The sequence below is a fragment of the Mesitornis unicolor genome, unplaced genomic scaffold (genome assembly GCF_000695765.1).
Source record: "Mesitornis unicolor isolate BGI_N332 unplaced genomic scaffold, ASM69576v1 scaffold17687, whole genome shotgun sequence".
Classification (NCBI taxonomy): domain Eukaryota; kingdom Metazoa; phylum Chordata; class Aves; order Mesitornithiformes; family Mesitornithidae; genus Mesitornis; species Mesitornis unicolor.
This window is the reverse complement of record NW_010194583.1, coordinates 28,279-53,140: the sequence shown is the minus strand read 5'-3', so window position 1 is coordinate 53,140 and position 24,862 is coordinate 28,279. Positions and strand designations below refer to the sequence as shown.

At 35.8% G+C, this 24,862-nt stretch overlaps 1 protein-coding gene across 1 annotated transcript in view; it reads right to left on the bottom strand.

The window, feature by feature from the left end:
• Window positions 1-826: 826 nt before the first annotated feature.
• LOC104543289 (uncharacterized protein C8orf34 homolog) overlaps window positions 827-24,862 on the bottom strand; it is a gene marked incomplete at its 3' end in the record, with an annotated part of 46,665 nt that continues 22,629 nt past the window's right edge. Inside the window, exons 4-7 of the mRNA XM_010187865.1 lie at window positions 22,536-22,609; window positions 11,671-11,791; window positions 6,105-6,598; window positions 827-920 (exon numbers count right to left, since the gene is read on the bottom strand). Coding sequence (XP_010186167.1) covers window positions 827-920; window positions 6,105-6,598; window positions 11,671-11,791; window positions 22,536-22,609 — 783 coding nt within the window. The remainder of the gene's footprint in view (window positions 921-6,104; window positions 6,599-11,670; window positions 11,792-22,535; window positions 22,610-24,862) is intronic.

Genomic DNA, 24,862 nt, shown 5'->3' with positions numbered 1-24,862 from the left:
AACTCTGCATGTCTAAAGCAGCTTTAGTAGAATGTGTTAATTTTTCTAAACATGCTGATTAAATAATCTCTTATTTTCAAGTATATAACCTAACATATATTAGGAAATTTTTGCAAATCAACCATTACAGATCACAAAACTAATGTGAATTAAAAACTAAAATGCAAAAATTTAATATTTTCAGCAAGATTATTTATGGGTACCCTGTAAGCAGATATAACTTGCTACAGTTTCAATGTATTGCAATTTGTAGCATGTTACTTGCTGTTACCTGTTCTGCCATTTAGGTTATGATCCTGCTGACCTTTGCTTTCATGATTAGACAACTGCTTCAAAAAGCGTAGGATATTAAGGATTACTTGTGTGATTAAGAACTTTTTTTTCTTACAAAGGAATTCAAAAGAATGCAGGCAAAATAGAGATAATGGAGTCACAGGCCTGAGGAGGAAGGCTCTACTTTTCAGATCTACTGGGTTTTTTTGTGGGGTTTTTTTTGCCAGTCAGTACAGATTTACTGAAGAGACTATCTATTTCATCTTCATGTTAATTTTCTGGAACAGCTACTTTAACACATCAGTACAAATTGTTTTGCTTAGCTAAGTAAACTGTGGTCTGTGATCATTTTGCCAATGTTCAGTGACTGTCAGAAAGCTTACGTAAATCAACCCTATAGAGTTCAGCCCTCAAACAAATGAGTAATTGGTACTTATGAAAAAAGCTCCTGTGGGCAGGCATGACATCTTCACAGGGTCTGATGATATGAAAAAGAGAAGTTAACGGTTTGAGGGGCTTTGATGTATTGTCTAGTCCTAACAAGTATACTTACATTTGTCTTGGTCAGCTTCCACTCCTTCACTTTCTGTGTCACTCGGCAATATCCAAGGTTGATGAGCAAGCTGAAGCTGTTGTAAGAATTCATCCTGCCACAAACAGATCTATTTTAGATAAAATGACAGAGAATGGTTCTATACAAATGTAAACACTCTAGTCTCAATTAACTAGAGAAGAGAAAGCCTTTAATTAAAAAAAAAAATCTTTCTGTGAAATAAAACCAGAATATAGACAATATGCAGGGTCTCTAGAAATTTCTTTATTGAACTCTTATTTATTTATCTATTTTGAAAAAAAAAAGATCTCTTTAGCTATATATCTGCTATAAGCACAGATATATACTTGCTCATCTTAGAAATGCAGCAACATGGAAAAAAAATCTCAATGCCATCTCTATGCCTAGATATATCATGCACAAAATTTGCTTAAGTAAGGCTTTGATTTGTCAGAACTTTCACTGTCTCCAATCTAGTAAGGACAAGGACCTGAAACTTGATTTATAACCTATGGTTTTATTGGAGGAGAAAGCCTATGGAGGAAAAATGCTATGGAAACCTTCGTCTCCAAGACACCATAAATCTCTAAGCATCAAATATACGTGTTTTACACAGTTAAAAACCCATATGTAGCTCAATACGTTTTTTAAAAAATGTTTTATAATTGCCTCCTTTCTTATATAATGTATATATGTATGTATATAAAACTATTTTTCCATACACATACATGTATGTAAGCATGTACACACAGAGACATACAAAATATTTTGACAGACTCCTTTGCAAAGTTCAAGGTGAGAGATGAGACTGGAATGCACAGGTTTATTTTCAACAACAATTCAAACATGCAAGTCTAGTCCTTAAATATTGTCCAGATATCATAAAATCACTGGCCAGATTCTTACAAGCGCCTGAAAGAAAAAGGGGCTAACAGACACCAGAATCTACATATTCAAAGATAAATTTTATTGCACAGTGCTACAGCACAATTTTTGTTGTTAGGCTCTCCAGTTTAAAAATATAAACTAGGCTTGGTTTACTCGTTTCTTGGAAACCTAAGGCTGTTCAATCAAGATGTTACTCACTGGGAATAAATTATTAATTGTCATTAACCTCTTCAAAAATCCACACAATGCTGCAATGGCTCAACACTAAGCTTGGGCAGGAGCTCCAGGCCTTATGCACGTATTGCCATTTCAATGTGTTCAGCGCTCAAGGTCGCTAATTACAGCAAAAAGCTTGGCAGTTTTGGCTCGCGGAGCAGGATTCTTGCAGTATGAGCAAGTGGCTCACATACCGCTCAGCATACTTTTTAGTCTTCCAAAAACACAGAGCAAAGAGCTGAGGCAGGCAGTGGAACAGAATGGAAATCTTTGACCAAAAAGAGAGTCCTCATCACATCAAGTTGTGCTCTACACTTCAGTAAGGAGGTGGAAAACTTGTGTTAATCAATGCCATATTCAAATAAGCTGAAATTTCCTGTTGTTAACAATGACAGATGAATAAAGATTCCTGAGTGCCACTTTATCTGGATAAATAATGTGATTGTAAAATTCTGTGTTCAGAAAATGAGATGGCAAACAAGGGAGTCAGTAGTATTTTCATCTCAACAGCTATTGATAACCATCACAGAATTGTGTCACTTTAATGGAATCCATCCTAGAGATAAGCAGGATTCAACATTCCTTAGTCAACTTATACAAAACAACAAAGGAAAAGGTAAATGCATAAAAGTATCTCTGACAAAGGATTTGGAACCCTGATTTATTACTTTTATAGAGATAATAAAACTATTTCTCTAGGTAGCATTTCTTTGCTATAATTCAATTCAGCCTTGAACAGAGCTGATAATAAAACACACCTGTTAGAACTTTGTAATATGTGTGCCAAGAGGCAGAAAGTTGTCCACAAAATCTCAGACCACTATAAGTTCTGAGCATTAAAGAAACCACAAAACATTCTTAACAGCTGATATGTTAAGTACTTGCCAAATTATTTAAGATTTGTGCTGTAACAAGATCAAAAAATCTTGAGCTACAGCATGAACTTTACTAAAACTTCAGAAGAACTCTGAATTGTATTTATCAGTAATATTTTTGTATTTTAGACTTGTTATGTTACTCTGAAAGATATTACAGGCTAAGAAGCATACATAAGGCATTGAGAGAAATGCTAAAATTCCTCATAAATAAACAAGTGACAGCATACACAGTGTAAACCCATCCAGCTTTAATTCAAGCTCCTTAATCTAAAACATGCTCCTGGTACCCAGTTACTGCATCCTTTTCAATGGACTTATTCTTATCAAATATATATCAACTTTGTACTGGTTAATTCCATTAACACCATCTAAAAGTATGGAAGAAGAACTATTTGCAAAATCTTATCATAGTATCTTCTATAGGACTGACAATATGACCACAGTATATTCACATCTGCTGTAAATTCTGAATTCACACCTTTAGTCTAAGAATGAAGGCAATTTCCCTCATTTTATTTTACAGTTTTTATACAGGAAGAGGATACAAAACCTACAATGAACATTGCGAAACAATTTACAGTATCAGCCTCAAGTTTTATATGTTTGTGATCTGTGAGAGTAAAAAGACAATACTTTGTTGTTCTTCTACCCCACACCACCTTTGATTTTTAAAAATTTGTCTCCATGGTCAGAAAGAAGCTGTGACACAAGAGAATGAAGTCACATGGCCACAAATAGGGGTCACCTCTAACATGGCAAAAAATGTCACTGAACAGAGATACTTCCCGGGTATGTTCTGTCTAAACCCACTTCTCTAAATGGGCAGGAACCTCAAAGGGCAAAGAGAGCTTAAAAGAGCTCCCAAAGCTTCCAGGATAACACTCCAAAGATGGGGCTGGGAGCAGCAGGCTGGCTAGATCCCCATCAGCTGATTTCTGACATTCGAGGGCCTTTACAGCTTGGCAGAAGAAGGTCTTCAGTATGAATGTGTTATATTAGCAGTTTTCCCCTTGGAAGCAGAGCCAGTTGCAAGAGGAGTTTTCATGAAGTCAAAGGTCACTTTTGCATGACAGGAAAGGATAAATAGGGTTTGAGCTGGGTCACCAGCAGCCAACATACTATTGTACCCAGCGAGCAAAGAGAAAGAAAAGAATTTGTCACTTCTAGAAGGGATTATAACAGACGATAAGATCCTGCGTAGGAATGCTGATATTTAACACCAGCTTTACAGTGGGCTTGCTAGATGAAACTGGACATGCTATTCTAACTGTAAAATCAGGGTAACAATATTGCTCATTTCTTGAGACATACATATCCATATGTTAAAAGTATAAAAAGACACTTATTGTAGGAGCTATCAGCAAAGTTTCGGATTTGGCAAACAGAAATAACAAGTCACAGCAAATGAAATGGGATTCATGGTTATTATTACTGTAACTACAGAAAGGCTGTGGAAGAAAGCATTTTTAATTGCCTGCCTTGTTACAGGAAAGGTCAGAAGTGATGGACAGACTGGATGTCACTTGGTGGAGTTCAGTGCTCATTACATGGCATGTTTGGGAGTCTACACAGTAATTCTAGTTGGCACCACATGACTGTGTATCAGTTAAGAACAGGACCGCTTAAAAAGAAAAAAAGAAAAAGATGAGTGATGTGTTTAGTGGGAAACAATGAAGTCCTTAATTTCTTCTAAACGTTTTTAGTTAAAAAGGGATTTCAATTCTCAATTTTCTGGTATTTGAGAAAATACCAACACACAAACACACCCACTCCTCAAAACAGGAGACAAAGGGTTTTTGTTTGGCAAAAAAGAGATTTCTTACAATTATATCTTTTTTTCCCATGGAAAACTTCTGGTTTGAAAATATGTCAACTAAGAGTGAAGATACTTTCAACAGAACTGTAGTCACCTTTAGTCCTCATGTCTTTATGTTGGATATTCAATTCTAGGTGAAGTAGCTTGAGTGATGGGATTAGCGCACTGCCATTCAAACACCAAAGAGAAGAATTTTTCCACCACCAAATTTAAATAAGATTTCCTTCCCAAATTCTTTAGTTTTAGAGTTATCTGTGCCTCATTTCCTTTCTTTCATAATAAATAATGGAGGCCATGTACTTAGTTTCAAGATTAAATTTAGTATCAAGTCTCTAATTTTCCTACAAGTATCTCTAAGCATTATTATTATAAAAAACATTTTTCAATTTTTTTAAAGAAGCTGTTAGACTGATAATACATTGTGTCAAGTGTCATACCCAACAGATTTTTAAAACAAATTATACTTCTCAGAAACAATTATCTAAAGGTATGATATTTTTTCAGTCCTGGAAAAAAGCTCTCCAGGCTTTGACAAACAGATTACAAAGAGAATGGTAATAAATGTTTGGAACCAACTTATTCTACCATTATAAAATCAGCAATCTAGACAGATAGGTCCTTCTCAAGTCAGTAGAGAAGGACTAGCATTTCCTGAGAAAAAACCCACCTTTGTAAGGCATGTATCTGAGATATTTGACAGCAGGGCTATTTTTTCACAGGTGCTTTATTTCCACTGCCAACACAAAGTTATCTTTAAGGCAGCTACGGTTAGCAGAGGAGAATCCCACTCAAAATTTACAAGGTACTTTAACTTCTTGGTTTTTTTTGTTTCAAACAAAGACTAACTCTGTAAAAGCCATTAATATGGGACAGGAAGATTTTATGCTCCAAATCAGCCTAGTTAACATGCCTAGTTAACATGCATATAGTACTAGACAGTGATTCAACGATGCTGGACGTTTTCTCATTGCAGTTCAGTCTTGTGTTTTGGAAAAGTCATCCATTCAGCAATGCCTGACTAATCATTCCAATGCATTCAAGAAATGGAAGAAAAAGCAGACCAAGGAAATAGTATGCACTGCCGGTGCAGCAGGCAAAAAAAAATACCCTGGGATCATAAAGATAACGTGAAGTTATGTTTAATATTCCAGAGGTATGCACCTCTTAGAAACTGTAAGGCTAATAAAACTGCTATGCATCATGCAGGCAAAACCCTACAGAGCTTATGGAAAATTTGACTGCTTCAGATTTTTGTTTTTTCAGTATGATTTCTGTAATAGGAAATCCTGACATTCCCTAATCAGTACCTCTCAAAGCTGAGCAGTATTTCCTTGCTAATTTTCTCAGAATTATATTTCAAGTTCTTTTCAGAGCAGCGAGTTACATTAGGTATACTGATGTTACTTCAACATAAAATACAATCTAGTTTTCACGTTATAGTATCTTAAACATTGCAAAAACATTAAATTGAAAATCTTACTTCTGATAAACTGCTTCTCTGAGTAGTGACAGTTCCAACAATGTCTCCACTCATTTGTACAGAAAGCCCTGAAGCAGCGCTGAGGGTCCTCCCCATTTGGCTCTTAGATGTCAAAGATCTGCTTCTTTGCATACTAATGATGCCTTCCCTATTTCCTTGGTTGCTAGGGGTAAGAGGCCTTGATAGCAAGCTATTTGGGGTCATAGGTCTGCTCCTCGAAGTTGATGGCCTGTTGGTTTGTGTACCAGGTGTTGGAGGCCTACTGTTTGCAACACTGGAGACCTGTGTTCTGCTGTTAGTGGGCAGCGGTGGTGATTTGTTTCCTTGGAGCTGAATGTTCTTCCCCATCTGAGTTGACACCTGAGGCCTCAGATTTTGGCCCTGTGTAGCTTGAAGATTGCCTTGATGGTCAGATGTAACTAAACTATGATGTTGGATACTAGGACTTCTTGAGAGCCTTGCTTCTTCCCACAGTGCTAGGTCCTTCTCAATATCTGTGCACACACACATGAACAAAAAAGAAAAGAAAGACAGAAACTCACTTTCTGTTTCTCTCTGGTTTAAAACTCTTATTGATTTCCTCCAACATCAGTAACAATCTGAAGCTGTGCAGAGAAAAATCTATTCACCTTTAAAGTAGAAGGCATCAGAATTAACCATTCAAATGCTTGACAAGCTTTTCCTGAAAGTTTATTTACATTTGGTTTACTGCAAACACAGCTATCCCACAGAAACAGAAAAATACCACTTCACTGAATGTCAATACAGCCTATGAAAAACCCTCTCATTTCTTAGAAGTTCTCTGTGGCTTTTGCACAGTTTCTTATTAGTATCAAACCACGATGGAGCAGTGAGCTAAGCTTGCCATCCTCAGTTGCAGTGAACAGCAATCCAAAACTGGTTCACGGCAAGACTTTTACTTCTGGCCTCGCTAACTATTGCCCAATCTAAATTCTAGGGGAAATAACCCTTGAATTCTGGCACATCTGGATCTGTGTTCTTGTTTGAATCTGAATTTTGTGCTTTGGCTTGCCGTCAGTGCCACAGCAAGTGACAGGGTCACCAGCATATAGAATCCAAGGAGAAAAAGGTGATCACCATTTGGTGGTCCAGTCCATACCTCACACAGCTATAAGGAGTAAGATCCTATTTAAAAACACAACAATCAGGGTAGTGGTGAAAAGTGCCTTCTGATTTCATTTAAATCATATTAATGCTTCTAATGAATTAAATCAGATACTTTCAATAAAGACAGGTGAGGGTAGCTGGAATTTAGGTTAGCATTGCTAACATAATGAAAATCCTTGCAAGTAAAAATGTCCAGCCTAAGTTTACTCAAGTTTCTTTTATCTTACACAATTGTTATGAATTTTCACTCTCACTGGCATGTATTCTACTGTAATTTAGTTTTGATAGGGACAGTTGGGTATCTTCAGAAAAGCAATGCCATTTCCCATTAAACTGTGTAAGTCACAGATCCAAGAAGCTGTAAATCAGCAAAACTCTACTGATTTAAACACCTATTAAGTGAACAAGCATTTCATATTGATTTTGATAATAATAATTTCAGGCTCTAAAAGTCCTAAAAGACACAGACTCTAAATTGCATATTGGAAAAACAGATTTTCTTTCACTTGTCTTTACCAGTATGTATAAAAGGAATATATGTAATTAAAGATGTGCTGTCTTTAACTTATTTTTCAATAACACCTTGAAAACAGGAAAATAAAGCTATGTTAATTTCATGTTACTAGTCTAATACAAGATATTCCATACATTTTAAATGCTATTACTAGAAAAGCTGGTAAAACTGAAACAGTTGTGAAAGCCTCAGATGAAAGTGTCTTTCAACTTCTTAAAGATTATATGTTTTGCTGTTCACATATTTCAAAACATGGTTACAGTTTCTAGCATACAGTTAAGAATATCTTTAATCGCAACCTTGCTGATGTCTTGAAATTAATTATTTCCATTTTGAAATAATTATATCTTGAAGTACCCTTCCATTATGCTTTTAAGAAAATCAATACACATCACTTTGGAACTTGTAAGATGCCTGGCAAGAATTCATGGGCCAATAAATGTCAATGTGGGCTACCCAATTTAAACCAAATGAGGAATATGTTCTTTTAAAGATTCAGATTAGTGTATGTCTTTGCAGAATTACAGATCTCTAACTTTCCCATGATGATTCAGTATGCTAGGAGATTATCTGAATACTGCATGATTTAATAAGAGTTAAACAAACATTTTATTCTGGCTCATGTTTACTTAATTCCATATAGCAATCAAGCCTGCAGATAAATCAACTATTCTAATCATTTCTCCACATAAAATGAACATGTTTCCATAGTGTAATTAGTCAGTTTTATATAGCACACATTCTCTTTTTGATTTTGCTTCAATATCAGCTTTTCAGCCAGAAAGAAAAAAAATTCACACATCTTCAGCTTTACAGCATTATCTGATCCACAGTAAATAACAGAATTAAATTATGACTTAGGATTTTCTTAAATCCCTTGTCAATGTCATTTAAAGGAAAAGAAAATGCAAGCAACAGAGCAACACAGAGACATTTTACTTTCATAATAGAAATACCAGGATAAGGATATGATTAATAATGTGCTTAAAACTGTTTATGTATTTAAGAGTTTTTGTGATAAAATATATTCCAGAAGTATCCGATGACCGCAGAATCAGTGTAACAAACCAAACAGAAAAGATACTAGAATAAACTACCAAAAATATATTATCTGCTTGCATGTGATATAAAGCAGCCATAGTAACAAAGCAGACTGGATCTTAGACAAAAGTATTACTGAGCCATATGCAGAGAAGGAAAAGAAAACTGATTGCTTCAACGTCTGACTTTGTAAAAATGCTGCTTTCAAATATCAAGGTACTGAGGCAGTTGCTGGCAGTTGGTGCTAATCCCTAATTCAGGCACAGGCACCAAATTGAGCCTTATGTTAGGAGTGGGTTCTATCCAGCACATTGTCCATAAGACAAAGCCAGGCTTCTTAAGAAGGTGTAACTGAGACAGGGGACCACATTTCACCATGCGTCCAATTCTGGGCTCCCCAGTTCAAGATGGAGAAGGAACTACTGCAGAGAGTCCAGTGCAGAGCCACTGAGATGATGAGGGAACTGGAGCATCTCCCATATGAGGAAAGGCTGAGAGAGCTGGGTCTGTTCAGCTTGGAGAAGAGGAGACTGAGGGGGGAATCTCACTAATGCTTATAAATATCTAAAGGGTGGGTGTCAGGAAGATGGGACCAGACTCCTTTTGATTGTGCCCAGCAACAGGACAAGGGGCAATGGTCACAAACTGGAACACAAGTGGCTGATTTTGAACATAAGGAAAAAAATTCTTTACTGTGAAGGCAACAGAGCACTGGAACAAGCTGCTCAGAGAGGTTGTGGAGTCTCCTACTCTGGAGACATTCAAAACCCATCTGGATGTACTCCTGTGTGATCTTAGCTGGGTGATCCTATTCTAGCATGGAGGATAGACTAGATGATCTCCAGAGGTCCCTTCCAACCTCTACTATTCTGTGATTCTTTGATCATTACACAGGAAATCCAAGTCATAATTCAGGCATCTAAATGACTGAATAATAGGTTCCAGTGCACTTGGTAAGCGAACTGAAACAAGGAGACTGGCTGATAAGAGAGACCCTTGAACTTTTGCAAATAAGAGACAAATAAGGCCAAGCAAAAACATAGCATTATTAACTGAGGTCCTCTGAGATGATTCTTCATGGAAATTATGTTATGCTTGTCTGTGGGGGGAATAATTGTCTCAAGCAGCACTGGTGTTATAACAGGACATGAATTATTAGGAATACAAGAGTCCAATGTGTAATAATTGGACTGTTTTCTTGTGATTTTCTCAGGCAGACAGAAATTACTGAATGGCAGAATTACTGAACCCCATGTTACAGTGTTACTGAAATAATGGGTGCAAAGCCAAATAACAACAGCATTGATGTGAGAGAGAAGACCTTGTAGGTCCCACAACAGCAGACTGAATCTCAGACTAAGTGAATGTAGCTAGTTACCTTACGGTCAATTAAGTATTTAAAATTCTGTATTCTATTGAATATGGTAGTTATTATTATCAAGGAAGATCTAAAGGAACTGCATGTTTCAGAGCATACCACATACAAGAATAGCTTGTATGACCATGTATGTGCGACCAGTTAGGACACAAATCAAAGTAGGGTGATCTACACCAGACCACTTCTGAGCAACAACCACAGCAACATACGGGCAGGTGAGTGCTACCTCAATGGCAGAGGCCCCTGGAGTATTCAGGTCCATGCTATGCAACATAAATCTGATGAGCACAGCTTGGTCTGCTGGTCTCCTGGTTCCTACTGAATGTTCCTGGCAGTTTCAGCTTGGAGAGAGTGCTCATGGATTTCAGTCTAGCTTGGCAGTGACTACATCTCCAATAGCTAAGTGACTTGAACTTGTAAAAAAACTAAATGACACTATCTCTGTTCCTCATTTGTAGGTATTGCAATTTTTAGTTCATGTTCCATTCCAAGCAAAAACTGTTTCTAAAGAGCTTCCCTCATTGTGATCATAGCTACATTCTGCCTTGACTTCAGCTGCAACAGCCCCTAGAGAGGAGTACAGCAACCATACCTCTCTCTAAAGAGGATACAGTTCCCAAGACTTTCACACCAATATAACTGGTAGGATAAATGACCAAAATGTTTGAGAAATTCACATCGAAAGGAGTAAGTTCTCTGCCTCACTCTGAATTACTTGAAAGAAGAGCCAGATAAATTTCATTTCTCCCTTCACCTTAACACCCACAGTCTTTATGTTCCCATCCTGCATTACTTTTCATAGAGCTGGCCCATGAAGCACAGCTTTAACCATATGACAAACAGCATGCAAAATACAGGAAAATCATGTTATAGGTCTATGACATACCTTCTAACTAAGGCTGAAGATAAGAAAATACTGATTACAAAGAACAAATTGCAAACCTTATCCTAGAATATCCTTCATTAATTTTTATAGAGCTCTGAAACATATTTTCACTGAAAAAAGGGGGTTTTTCTTTGACCTTTTAGAAATGGTTACTCCATCAAAGAAGTTGCAGATGTTCCACTGCACGTAAGTTAACAGATTTTGCTTAGCCAGAAGTCTCATGAACAAGGTGGGCTTTTCCTGCAAAACAAACTGTTTTAAAGCTAAATGTCCACTGCAGCCTTTTCTAAAGACAACTGTAGGTGAAGCATCATTATCTCCTATTGCCTAAGTCTTGGTGAAATCTGAAGACAAAAAAAGGTGTGTTATTAATCTGTCAGACTGCAGTATATTTAACACAGTTTAATTACTGTTTAATTACTGTATTTACTATAATTAAAGTTCATTACATCTACAGCACAACAATAATTCTGCTGTTTCTCTTCAATGAAGTAAAAGTGAAGTTTAAAGTTTTAATCAGCATGTGAGATAGAGCATATTTTCCTTCACCTAAAACTTTGGCAGAGCTAGCTGGGCAAGTACTGCTAGGCGTTTTATGATCTCTTGCTACCATACATACCAGCTAAGTGTTTTTCCATGGTTTGAAGTTCTTTTGCTGCTAAGGAGTCCTTTAAGAGTTTCTGTCTTGGAGAACCTCCAGGTCTCACAGCCAGGGCATCCAGGGTCCAAACTGTCTGAGGCTTTCACAGACAAAAAGAAAAGGGAATACTTTCAATCTAGATTCACATTTACACTTGAAAAAAATAAAAACCTGATGCTTTCAATAGATAGTGAATCCAGTGCTTTTTATGTAGGAAGAATATATAACACTTGATAAAATATTACAAAATACCATGTCTTACCTTAAATAACATAAATACTGGGCATTACTTAAAATCAACAGGTCTAAAATAATTCAAATATATACCCTCACACAAGCTCTTGTTCCATGCTGAGACTTCATAACAGGACAAGTTCTTCAATGATTTACATTCTGTGCAGTTCCAGCTACTTAGTGGGGGTTGCACTTAACTTTAAATTACCATAACATTTGGCACTGTATCTCTGCAAGCAGCACTTCTGGGAATATCACAGAATTTCCTAATCAAAATTGCCAGTGCTGTTTTATCACTGCAAGATGTATTCCTTTCAGGAACAGCAACTAAATCCTCAGGGCAACACAGCAGTTTGGAAGGGATGCAGGCAAACAGACCACCTCCCCAGTCACTTCGCTATTGAACACTGCAGTATTCAAAATTATCTGCATTTTCTGGAAGCCACTCAATACAGTTACAAGAAATTATTTAAAAATATACTATGAGGTAAACTTGGTAATGAGGTATACTTGTTTGAAACACACAAAAATATATGATCGATTGTGCAAGACTTAGTCATAAAAACAACAAACAGAAACATTAATTAAAGCATTCTTAGCAGCCTATCTGAAATAAATTTTACATTATTACCTCATCAAAACATTTCATCTGAAGTCTAGGAGATTTTGTTGATTTCTCAGGTTTCCTAAAGAAATAAGGCTTATGCAACAGTCTCATTGTCATCCATCTTTTACTAATTTTTTTTATTTGTCAAATGAATCTAGAGCAAGGCCATGGTTTCACAGACATTAACTGAAGTAATTTCAGAGAGGAGAATGACTGAGCAGAGGTGGGAGACCCAAACTGGCGACCTCCTTCACAGGAGGCACACAGGGCTCCACTGCCACGCAGTCTGCTGAGCTGGAATCACATCACACCCAGACACATGTGTTGCTGCAGCACATGATGGCACTTTATTGGCTGGACTCTCATGACGTAGGGAAAAGTGTACCACAGATCGAAGGATGAACACAAAAATACAGGTTTGATAGGATCTCTGTTCACAGACAATTTGCTTTAACCATAAACACTAAATAAAACACTGTAGCTGCCTTGCTTTTCAGAAAAATAAGCGTAATTCTACAGAAGTAAATTGTTATATGGGATATATTTTACAACATTTTTAATCTGTTCCAAATCAACACTGCCTTGTATGCAACCAATAACTGCGAACCATGTGTCTTTAAAATATGTTAACACGGACTCATATTTATAAAGGAACAGTTATACTGTAGTGCTGCACATCTGTACACAAAGTCTAGTCATATTTACCCCATATGAAATAGTTCGAAGCTGCAGATGATTCTGTTGTTATTAACTCACAACATTTTCAGAACACTAAAGACATTTTTTGATTTGCCAATTGTTTTTTAGACTAGTTCTGCTTTGGTTAAAGTTACCCACATTTAATCCCAGGGAAATACACAGAAACAGCTGAATAAAATGCAGAAGTGGAACTGATCCTGCACACACACTTATTTCAGGCATATCACTAGAGCTGATTCACCTGTTCCCCCAAGACATTTTGAGCATTTGTCACTAAAGTCCTCATTGTGACTTCTCTATCCAAATCATAATCTGTCTTGTTGAGGTCACTACAGAATACTAATCTGTATTAAACTATTTACTTCTCTAAATGTTTATTTCTAATGTCGTTATCCAATATCTGTCTTTAGATGGAAGAATATTTTATTCTGTGAAGAACTCCTCCAAAATAAATGAAACTAAGTAAGAGATGGGAAGGGGAAATAGAGCCTGCAACAAAAGTCTAATATTCTGATTTTCAATCTGTTTTCTGATACACTCTTGTCCCTAGATTTTTAATGTGGAAAAATGTCATTTTTATATACATTTTATAGTGTATATTTTCATAAGAGGGAAAAAAACAACAGAATTTCAATAATGACTATGGGGGGAAAATCCCCAAGGTTATATGATGAATCCTTTTTGAATGTACAATTTCATGCACAAATACAATGCTGACGAAACACGGAATAAAAACTAGTCAGTGGTCTATGGTAGTACTTGAAGACTAAACTGCTCTTCAAGCTATTCAAGTTTATCTTAAGCAAATTATTATGGGTTTTCAACAACTCCCCAGTCTCCTAAAAAAGAGAATTCCAAATGTTAGCCTGTCGAGAGGTTTTCACACTCCATCTTCTATTTTCTGGAGATGAAATGGAGTTATCTTTCTCTTTTGCAAACCTCTAAAGTGTGTTCCTACGTCCCGCCTTTTCCTCTACTGCACTTCTTTCCTTTATGCATAGCAATCATGTAAGACATATACAACTAACTGTGTGTGACTGTCTGAGTAAGGGCAGCTCAGCCTATTGCCTGTAGTAGAAACTAAGATAAACAGAGAAAAACTATTCTTTGATGGTAATTATCACAACAGTGCTTTAGACATTTATAAAAATGCGAGTAATATTTAAAGCAAATAAATTGCAATTAGGAGACTCCAAATCACAAAAATCATCAAACATTAGCAATACCTTTGCAGGTTTCAATAGAGGTTTTAAAATCTCATATAAGTTCACGTCATAAATATAGATATGCCAGTGTATGAGTACATACAGGCACACAAAGGCATGTACACACAGGCATTCAATAAATATCTGTGTCCGCCTTCATTCTGCTAACACACAGCTACAGAGACATACAGAATTTGTGCTCAGTTCTGGACACAACACAGATGTACACCTTCTTTCTAAGAATAAATAATAATCTTGTGCACGATTTAAAACAAACACATATACATATGTTCAGTCTCTACTATTACATATGTTCAAACTCTCTTTCAGATACACAGTTACAACACCCTGTGAAATTAAAGAGGTCACTTCAGATGAAGCTTTTCCCCAAATTTTGTACCTTTTCCTGCACATCTTTCTGTTCTATGAAATGTCATAAGCTCATGGCATTTTGTCAAGCAATAGCTTCATAAAAGACCAGAATAGTATTGCAATACCAGTCATGGAAGATGAGATATTTAACATTAGCAATTTAATTTTGTGATAAATTATGTGTTTATAATAATGCTTTCCAATTAAACACTCACTTGATAGAAAATAATAATGATTTAGGGGAAAAAAAGTACAAGAATTTATTATGAGAATAAACTGTAGTGTAATCATTTTTTGTTCCCTCTCTGAACCTAGATATTTCAGGGCTATAACCAACAACATTTTTCAAATCAGGCTCAGGTAATGCTTCATTCTATATCTCTAAATAATACTGAACATAAATAATATTTTTTAACATTTTGAGACTGAGTTCATCTAAGTGAATAACATATAAACACAGACAGAGGTCCTCAGTGTCTGCAGCACACAACTTATGCAGCAGCGTTATTCCTAAAAGATAAACACAAGCTGAAAGTAAGGTATGTTATCAAGAAGGCTTGGGAATCATGTCAATTCAAATGCAAAGACAAATTACTTTATATAGCTCCAGCAGAATTCACTGGTGCTTCTTCTCTCCACTGGATGAATGGTAGCAGTTCAGATATGTCACTTAAGAAAGAGATAGAGGCTTGCAAGCCATTTATTTAAAACTTCATATTCCACTTCACCAAATCTACCCTTTGTCTACTGGCCAGGAATTGCAGAGATAAAACACCATTGTCAGTTAACTTGGACTTTAATGACAATGACAGTAGCCTGAAGGTAGCTGGAAAATACAGCATATATTTATGAAGTATGTGCATAAAAGTCCTTTCAGTTCCTTCAGTATCCTCCAAAATATAATTGCCCCTAATAATTCATTAAGCTTTATAAATATTAGCACAACATTTATAAATAGCCTTTTTATATTAATAAGATTAATAAAATCTAAATATGAGGATGTAACTGAAAGACATCCTTGTCTTTTTAACTTGTAGAAACAGCTCTGGGCCCTGTCCATGACATTCAAACTTTGAAGGTGAAGCAATGTCTCCCTGAGCCAGAAATACATACAAGCAAAGCCCTCAGGATACATTTGTCAACTTTCAAGTTAACTATGTGCCCATTTCTTAAGTGGCTTTCTTTACATATCATCATAATTTCTTCACATACAACACATTCATTAATGCTTTCTTTACTTAGCCAAATTACTGCTATAATAAAAAATTACAAACAATAAAGCCAAAGGTCATCTCTTTATCACCGGTTCCTTGAACTTCTGGAAAATACCATAACTTACTGTGAACGCCACAGTGGAACAGAAATACAATTAAGGAGTTCATGAATAAGAATAACGAAGTTTTTCCAAGATGACTGTATCTGCCTCAATTTGTAGCACAATGTTAGTTTGATAGCATACATCAATATAGCTTTTATTCCCCCAAAAAACAGTGCAGATGCAAATGTCCTGATTTCACCTTCGAAATGACTTGGCATGAGCTGTGTAATACCCACTAATGCCTGGAGGGTTCTGCGGAGGTGCAACATTTCAGAACAGCTAAGGCCAGAAGGAAGGCCTCCAAATTACCTAAAACATCAACTGGAAGTCGAGGGCTTGTTAGGAAGTTCTTGCTGACCATAAAAAGTGTTATTAAACAATGCAGCATTATATTTCTATGTAATTTTGGCCTGCTTCAGAGTAAAACACCCAAGCTCATGCACACACACAACCTCTTTTCAGGTGTGGGAACAGTCCCACCTCACAAGAGAAAACACTTCTTCCTTGTTAAAGACATGCATGATTGCGATGAAACAAGGAAAATCAGATGAAACTAAATTAATTAGTTACTGGCAACCTGTAAGTATATTCAATGCATTTTGATTGAACTTTTTCTAGTTTTATCAATCAAGTGCATATTTTACTGATACCTACAGGAAATAAAACTGTAAGACACACAACCATGTTTAGCTTTCTACATATAACCTAGCATTTCTTTGTTAAATAGCTTAAGTATCTTAAATAAACACATTTGACAAAGATCCCTCCAAATACAAAAATATCCCTTTTATTGAACAATTTGCAAGTGTTCTGTCCATTCTGACCAAGCAGCTGGCGAGCACAGTTGTTATTCATGCAGCAGAACTTTTTGTGCAATATTTTGTTCGAAGGTTCCTCACACAACATTAATTTTCTGTAAGAGTTCGCCAAATGTTTAATCTTTCAACTTCCACCGTCTGTTCAAGGACACAAGATGAGCTCGTCAACATGTTTTTTTGGTACTGTAAAAATAATAAACCTCCTCAGAGCTCTGCTGCAATACTGGCAGCCAACTCTAATCCCCACCTTCCACATTAGGGCCTGTTCTACTTGAAATGCCATGTAATTGAAATTACAAGCTTCTTGCTTCCCATGGCAGTCAGCCAGGTCATTTTACACTAAACCTTACACTAATGAAATGGTAGTCTGAATTAACTTACAGTTTTTCTGTTTACAGGCAGAAAGAGAAGAAGGAAACATGTGGGCACCTGGGAATCACATTTGTTTTAGTTTCTGAAATGTAACCAGAATAATTTTTTTTCGAAGCTTCACTTCTGTTTTATTCACTGTTATTTGGACTAATATTTTTAATTTGTCATGCCCAAGACACTAAAATTTAAGACACGTAAAAACAAGGCACTTGTCAATTTTTATATTTTTGTTTCCTTTTTTTTTGAGTTCAGAAAAATCTTTCAATTTAAAAATTACATTTTAGAGGATTAAATATTTAAAATATTTAAATATTTTCAAGTAACAGTAATTTCACTTCACAAGACATCTGCCCTTCTGTCTGCCCCATGAAAGGTCTCCTTAGAAGCATTAACACCATGCTGCATGCAATGCCTGCCAGTGGGGTTGATGAACTGCACTTGTGAGGAGTAGAGGTCTTTCTGGAAGCAGTCCTTACCCCTAGGGGTACAGGCAGGGAGATGGGGCAGCCTTGCCATGCATCACAGGGGTCGGGCAGGCACCCAAGTGGGATCAAGTTTTGCAATATGCAACATGATATCAGCAAAAAGAATACCAGCAGGTAAGAAGTGAAAACAAAAGTTAAGTATTTCAGGTAGTATTTTCTACTTAAGTATTACTTAAATATATTACTTAAAAATACTTAAGTATTTTCTACTTTTCTCTTCAAAGTAGAAGAGAATTTATAAAGTAAGAAATTATTTTGCAGCTGTATGTACAAAATGCTGTCTCTATTTTATGGAATTCGTTTTACATAGAGGAGGTCTCAATCAAGTAAGTTCAAGGTATATAATTCAAACTACTTGTTTAACTACTTGCAGGAAACACCAATTATTTCCCAAAACCTTGATATAATGTTCTTCTACTATCTTGTATTGTTAATTTAGCTAATAGTAATTAAACTTACACATTTGCAGGTTTTTTTAGACTAGCTGTGAAAGAGTCGCACTAATCTAATAGTATATGTTATTATTTTTACAGGAGATTTAAAATTTAAAGTTAAAATTTAAAATTTTGACTTTATGTACCTGAATTTCCACCTACTTATTAAAGTCCACTCGGATTTGAAAACTTTTGTATCAGAACTTACTCATTTTATGTGTATAATACATAAGCTATATAACCTTTATAATTCATACTACCTTGCACACACACTGCTGTTGTTCCTGATGTGGCAGTGGAACCTTAAATACTTATTTTAATTACTAACCTGCTAAATGCCAAACAGTAACCCCAATTGAGAAAAAAATTCATAGATTCAGTTAAATACTGAAGTTCGGGTGATTTGGAGCTGTCATTTATACTCACACTTGCACAAGTAATTAAATTAATTCTCAGCATTGTTCTCAGGGAAAATAGTGATAAAAGATAGGAAAAATTCTAAGAATTACAATTTAAAGCATGTATCACTGGAATATGGTGGTATTCAACATACACAGATAGCAAGAATTAAAAGCTTATTTTTTCCTTGTGCAAGAAGCCTCTAGTCATTTTGCAATTTAATTACCATTAAGGAATTTCTGAATTTCTCACAGAAAATCCATGTGTGTATTCCTTCTAGGAAAGCGACTAAAAAGTTTCAAAGTGGTAGGGAAAAACAGGAGAAAATTTACTTTAACCAAAACACCTTTATAAAACAATGCATTAGATTGTTTTTCTCACAGTAATACAGAGCAAAAAGCTAAAGCAAATTCATGCAGAAATGCAATTTGCAGTCGGACAACTTTTTTTCCACAATTTCTGTTACACTTGGATTAGTTTGCCTTACATGGATAATTTGCAAAGAAAAAGATATCTTTTTATGTGCACATGCAAGGCAAGATGTGGGAATGCAAAGATCCACATAAAAAAACCAAAATCCAGTAAGTGTTAGTCCTGTTACATCCAGGTGGTAGAAGAAACAACTCAGAGGGAAGGCAAAGGCTACTCAATGCGAACTACCCAGTGCATGTGCCCTCTTCCTTTCTGTTTGTCACTGTAAATTTAGTACCTTCTCCTGATACCTTACTTTTCATTTAAGTCAGAATTCCAGCCCACCTATTTTTTTTCCTAGTATCACTTCAGTGTTTTCTTTCAGCTTGCTAGCCAAATATTTATAAAACTCATTTACAGAAACATAAATGTAAAATGGGACACTGAGTTCACCACACTGCAAAAATCTCAAGTAAAAGCTTTGCATTTTGCCTAGCAGCTTTTGTTACATTACATATATGTCAGAAAATGAGCCCTGCAGTAAACTAGGATCTCTAAGGACACTTTGAATGCTTGCTCCCACTTAGAATCCTTGCAAAACACCTGGGAAGAGTGCTGATTCCTGTAAATACTTCAACCTGCTTTTTGCAAGCTTTACTTGTTTATTCATTCAGTATGCCTTGTCTGGGACTGTGCAGCACTGAAAAGATAAGTTCTCTATTTTTTAAGTATCTCTTCTCATAAAAAATAAAGTGTAGCAAAAGATTTTATTTAAAAAAGGTTTAAAGAAAAACGGTCTAATAACAAAACCTTCCAGATTCTTCAGAAATAGAACAGTAAACATATACAGTGTTACAAGAAAATCATAATGTAACCATAGTATAAATTACAGGAACCACGTTATAGACACAGATGTTGCCTATCTCTTCTAAGTACTGGCATCCTGGTTGCTTTAGTCTCCACATCAAAGACCTTACATGCAGACTTATACACAGGACATGAAAAAAGAATGCACACGGTTCTTTTCTAAAGATCCTTACACATAATTCTTCCTGATTTATCCCACATTTTTTCGCAAAACACTTCTCTGAAGGCTGAAGCACTTTTAAAGAAAATTTGTCAAATATACATAAGTATAGAGAAATTTATGATAATGATCCATTTAACTAGCAACAGACTCAAATTGCCCTATTGGAATGCAGTACCAGTACTAAACATGGCAAACCTTGAACCAAATCAGGAATTTTAACATGTAATATGCACATTTGAGTGAATGCCATGAACTGATTTATTCAATATATGAGAAATGCCTGATCAATGAAATTTATTCTATTTTTCTCTCATCTTGTATCTTATATAGTATCCCATGTATAATAGCTGAAAATAATTTCAGGTCACAAGGATGCATTTTGGTACTAATTCTGAAATAATTTGACAGCCGCATTTCTTACTGTTTTGAAGGATTTGTGGGAATCCATTGCAAGAATACATTTACCTTAACAGCCTTCCTATGAGGAACCTCAGTTTTACCTCTACATTTTATATATCAAGATTGTCAAAGAATGAAGTTATTAGGGTACCATGGAACAGATCTCTGTTCCTTCAGAGCCCTAAAAAGCAATAACAGTTGGATCATTTTTTTTCTTTTTGAGGAGATACAGTTGCAAGCAAACACATAGTGTTGGATAGCTGAATCTTATTCTTAATAACAAGGTATTTTATAGAAGGAAAAGTAAATGATCAGCTAGCTACACACTATTTAAGCAATAGCTTTAAGATAAAAAACACTAAAAAAACCCCCAAAACAGATGAACTAACAGATACTGGTTTATGGCTCCTTAGCACCTTAGGGAAAAAAATTTTTCAGGGGCTCAAAAAATGAAGCCAGCTGCCTTTGCCCTGGGCAGAGCAATAGCTGCAACTGCTCTTCTTGCCTTCTCTTTTCAGCACTGGCAATAACAGCAATAGCCAGCATGGCTTTCAGGGATTCAGGCCAGGCAATTTGCTACCCCTGGCAGTTCACTGCTCCAGGCAACCTTACCTATGCCTAGAACTAGCAGAGCACTAAATGATACATGTACATACTGTTTGTCCATTTGTAAGCATGCACACACAGAGCACGTATCTAAAAATACTCAGTTGAAGGCTGTACAGTTCTATAGCAAGAGCATCTTTTGGTTTCCTTGTATCTTTATTTTTCTGTGTAATTGAATTTATTTGTTGCTCTCTCCCTATGCTACATCTGCAGAACTGGCAAATCAAATCTGGTAGCTGCCAGTCCAAATCAGTAAGAAAAGCACGGGTTCAGAAACTGCTGCAAAATCTATTATACCTCTGTGTTCACTGGTGTGAAGTAGAAAGGCTTGAGAAAGAAGCTCAAAGTAACAGCAACTGAAGTTCTGCTCCTTACTCCTTCTGCCCAATATCCACAAATGCTCTGTGAGGTTCTCGCACTCCAAGTCCTCAAAGAGCTTTAGGAATTCATATGCAACCCTGCATCTGTCAACTGCTTTGATAACTCTGTTTGGAAATAAAGTATGTTCAGTATTATTTAGCTTTATCAGTAGTCATTAATCAGCCGCCTGAAAGACTGCAGCAACCTTCTGCATTGACATTTTTATTTTTTCTTTAATACTGCCTTTTTTCTTTACCTAACAAAGACTGAGACTTTCTTTTCACTTTATTGACACTAAAGTGTGCTATAAGCCAGTATTGCTATGGTTGCACAGAAATTAATGTCATCTTACAGTTATTTAAAACTTTGCAAAAATATTGTCAAATTATTTGCCTTAGAAAAAAAATGAGTCTCTTCTTTAACCTACAGAGCTAGTGCCAAAATTCTGATTATATAATATTTCAAAAACTATTTTACTGGTGTTTATATTTTCTGGAAATTGCAAATCTGCAAATATTTTCTTAAATTTCAAAATAAAAGAACTGATGAAAATGTTACCAAGTATAATACTGCATTCTTTAAAAAAAAAAAAGGATAAATTAGTCATACACTATAGACACCTCTTGCTTTTTAGTTTCCAAGTAAATGTTACCAAAAAGCTAAATTATAGTTTAGACACTATAATATCACATTTCATAATGAAATTTAGAGTTTCAACTATTTTGTTCAATTAATTTTGAAAATTGAATACTGTCTGGTAAAAAGGATATTTGACTAACACTTAAGAACATACAGACATAGTATAAAATGACTACACTTTCAATGGGAGCTATACATGTAAGTCCAACACATATGGTTTTGTATGAGATTATAATAATTTATTTCAAAATATCACCCTTCCTAGAATGAAAAAAAATTTTAAAAGAGAGAGAATTCAGAAAGGGAGAAAAAATTCAGAAGGGTTAGGTAAATCAGGTTTTCTTCTCTCTTGGATGACAATGCTGGCAAGCACAACTTTTCTATTTATGCAAAATATATTTTTTTATCAAACTATTTTTTAAAATTACAGGATTATCCATAAGGGAAGATACTTACAGATCCTGACACTTGAGAGGCATTCTGAAATTCATCAGTATGTTCCGTAAGCGTTTCAACCCCTGGTACTTGAGCTGTTTCAAAGAGGTAGAAGAGAAGTAAATCACTCTAATTAAGTAAGCATTAGCCACTTTGAAAATAAAATGCATATAAATTAACTGCTGGGAAGGTAAATGTGGCTACTGTAAACCCACTGCTTTTCAGTTACACTTCAAGGGATTTATGTCTGATTTTAATTTATGTCTGATTTTATGTCTGTTTTTAATTTATAAGCTTAATGCAATGTGGAACAGTGTCTCTAACATGATTAGAGTGATAAGCAAGCTTCCGTCAGCTGCCAAGGTGTCTCATAGGTTATTTACTATTTTTACTATTAAAACTAAATTATGTTTGTCCTTTACACAAGTGAGTAGTGGATCTTCAGCTTTAATAAAATCAAGAAAATTAATTAATTCTGTTAAACTAATTAGAATATAGTTAAAATCCCTAAAGTAAGAGGCTCTGGTCACTTCAGGCAACATTTAAAAGCCATGGAAGCTACAATTTTGCCCATACTGCCACATTTGTTAAACAACATGACTTGGTGAGAAGTCTAGAATGCCTCTTTTACACATACGTAACGACTCAAACCAGAATTTATATACCTATGTAAGAGAATGCAATTTCCAAGTAACACACTATGCAGTTTCACCCTTTGCCTGACGGTCTGCTAGGCACTTAGATGCTGTTCAGAAGCAGCCTAAGAAAACTAGATGCTCTGGTCTTTCCTAGGTTCTGCTGTTATTCAGACACTTAGCAGGGAGGTCCTTAGGTTTCCAGAGTGCCACAATTTGTTAAACACCTCAGACTATACTGACTATAGAGACAAACCTATACTGAAGTATGGCAACTATGGTTACCACATTCATTGCAAACAGAGATGAAAGCAAAGGAAGAAGAGGTGATAATGATGCAAAGTTGTGGACAGAGAACCGTGCAGGAATTGGGAAATGACGCCACATTTTTGCCGCTGCCATATCTAATTCTCACCCCTCATTCCCACATATTTGCATCCTTAGTAATTTTTCACCCTGTTTATGCAGTTCCATCTGGAATAGCACTATTTTTTTGATACATTTCTATTTCCATTGAACATCCTTAATTCCAAACTTTTCCTCTATGTCCAAATGCCTGTTTTGAAATTTCTACTACATTGGCACTTCAAAGGAAAAAAAAATGCAGAAGCTACACATTCTAGTCTTTTCAGGTTTCTTCAAGAAGAAACTTTTTAGTTTCTACTGGACAGAATCAGGACCTGACTAACTGCAAATAATAAAAACCAGTAACTCCTCTTTGACAGGGAATTAACCACTGGTGTGAAATTTGCTCAGTAAAATTCATTTAGCAAACGAAATTTTATGTATCACAGCATAATCTGTAGATCTAACACAACAGAATAGGAAATGTCGCATTTATACACTGTGGCATAGTATCATATGATCTGCCATTTTCAGTCCAATTATATTATTCCAGGCAGAGCCACAAAAGAAACAAGTCTTCACCCACACCTCAGAAACATGTCGAGTTGCAAACTACACTGCAAAGTAACCAACTTTACAATCGGCTTTTCTCAGACAAATTGAAGAGTGGTTTAGAAGTGCTATTTATACAATATTAAGAGTTTACTCCCCAATAAGTTATTGAATTTTAAGCTTCCTTCTACAAGAATGCACTGACTGCAAATATCAGCAATAATGTCGTCTTCTACCTTATATTATGGGTTTCACTCAAAGGGTAAGGTACTTTTCAGCAAAAGAGACTGAAACTAGTGAAACAAGGTCCTATGGTACTTATAGGCAACGGGGATTAAATGGACAATTGTCCCTTAGTGATACCATTTCTTATTATACAAATTAAAAACACACAGTAGTAGATGACATCTACAATCCCTCCAACATGAAAACCAGAGTGGGTGTTGGCAGATGCCAATTTTTACTGGATCAGTCCTGTGGTAGTGTCTATCTTTTGAAGTCTCAGCCATTCTTCCTGTCTATCTGTACAGAACAAAAGCAAGGCTTAATAGAGGACTGATCCAAGAGATAAACCTGACAGGCTTGGCACCTACAGGTGAAGTTTGTTGTGTGGTCATTGAAGCTGCTTCTTCTAATCAAGAACCTACCTATTAAATTCTTTCCTTAGTTCTTTCCTGTGAAGTGGTCCAATGGGAAAGAGAAACACTTCTGAGAGGTATGGGTTAGGACAGTAAAAAGAAACTGCAGTGTTAAAACATCTTGTGTTTTCCAATCTTGCAATCCGATTCCTATCTCTCATTTTTACTACTTTGATCA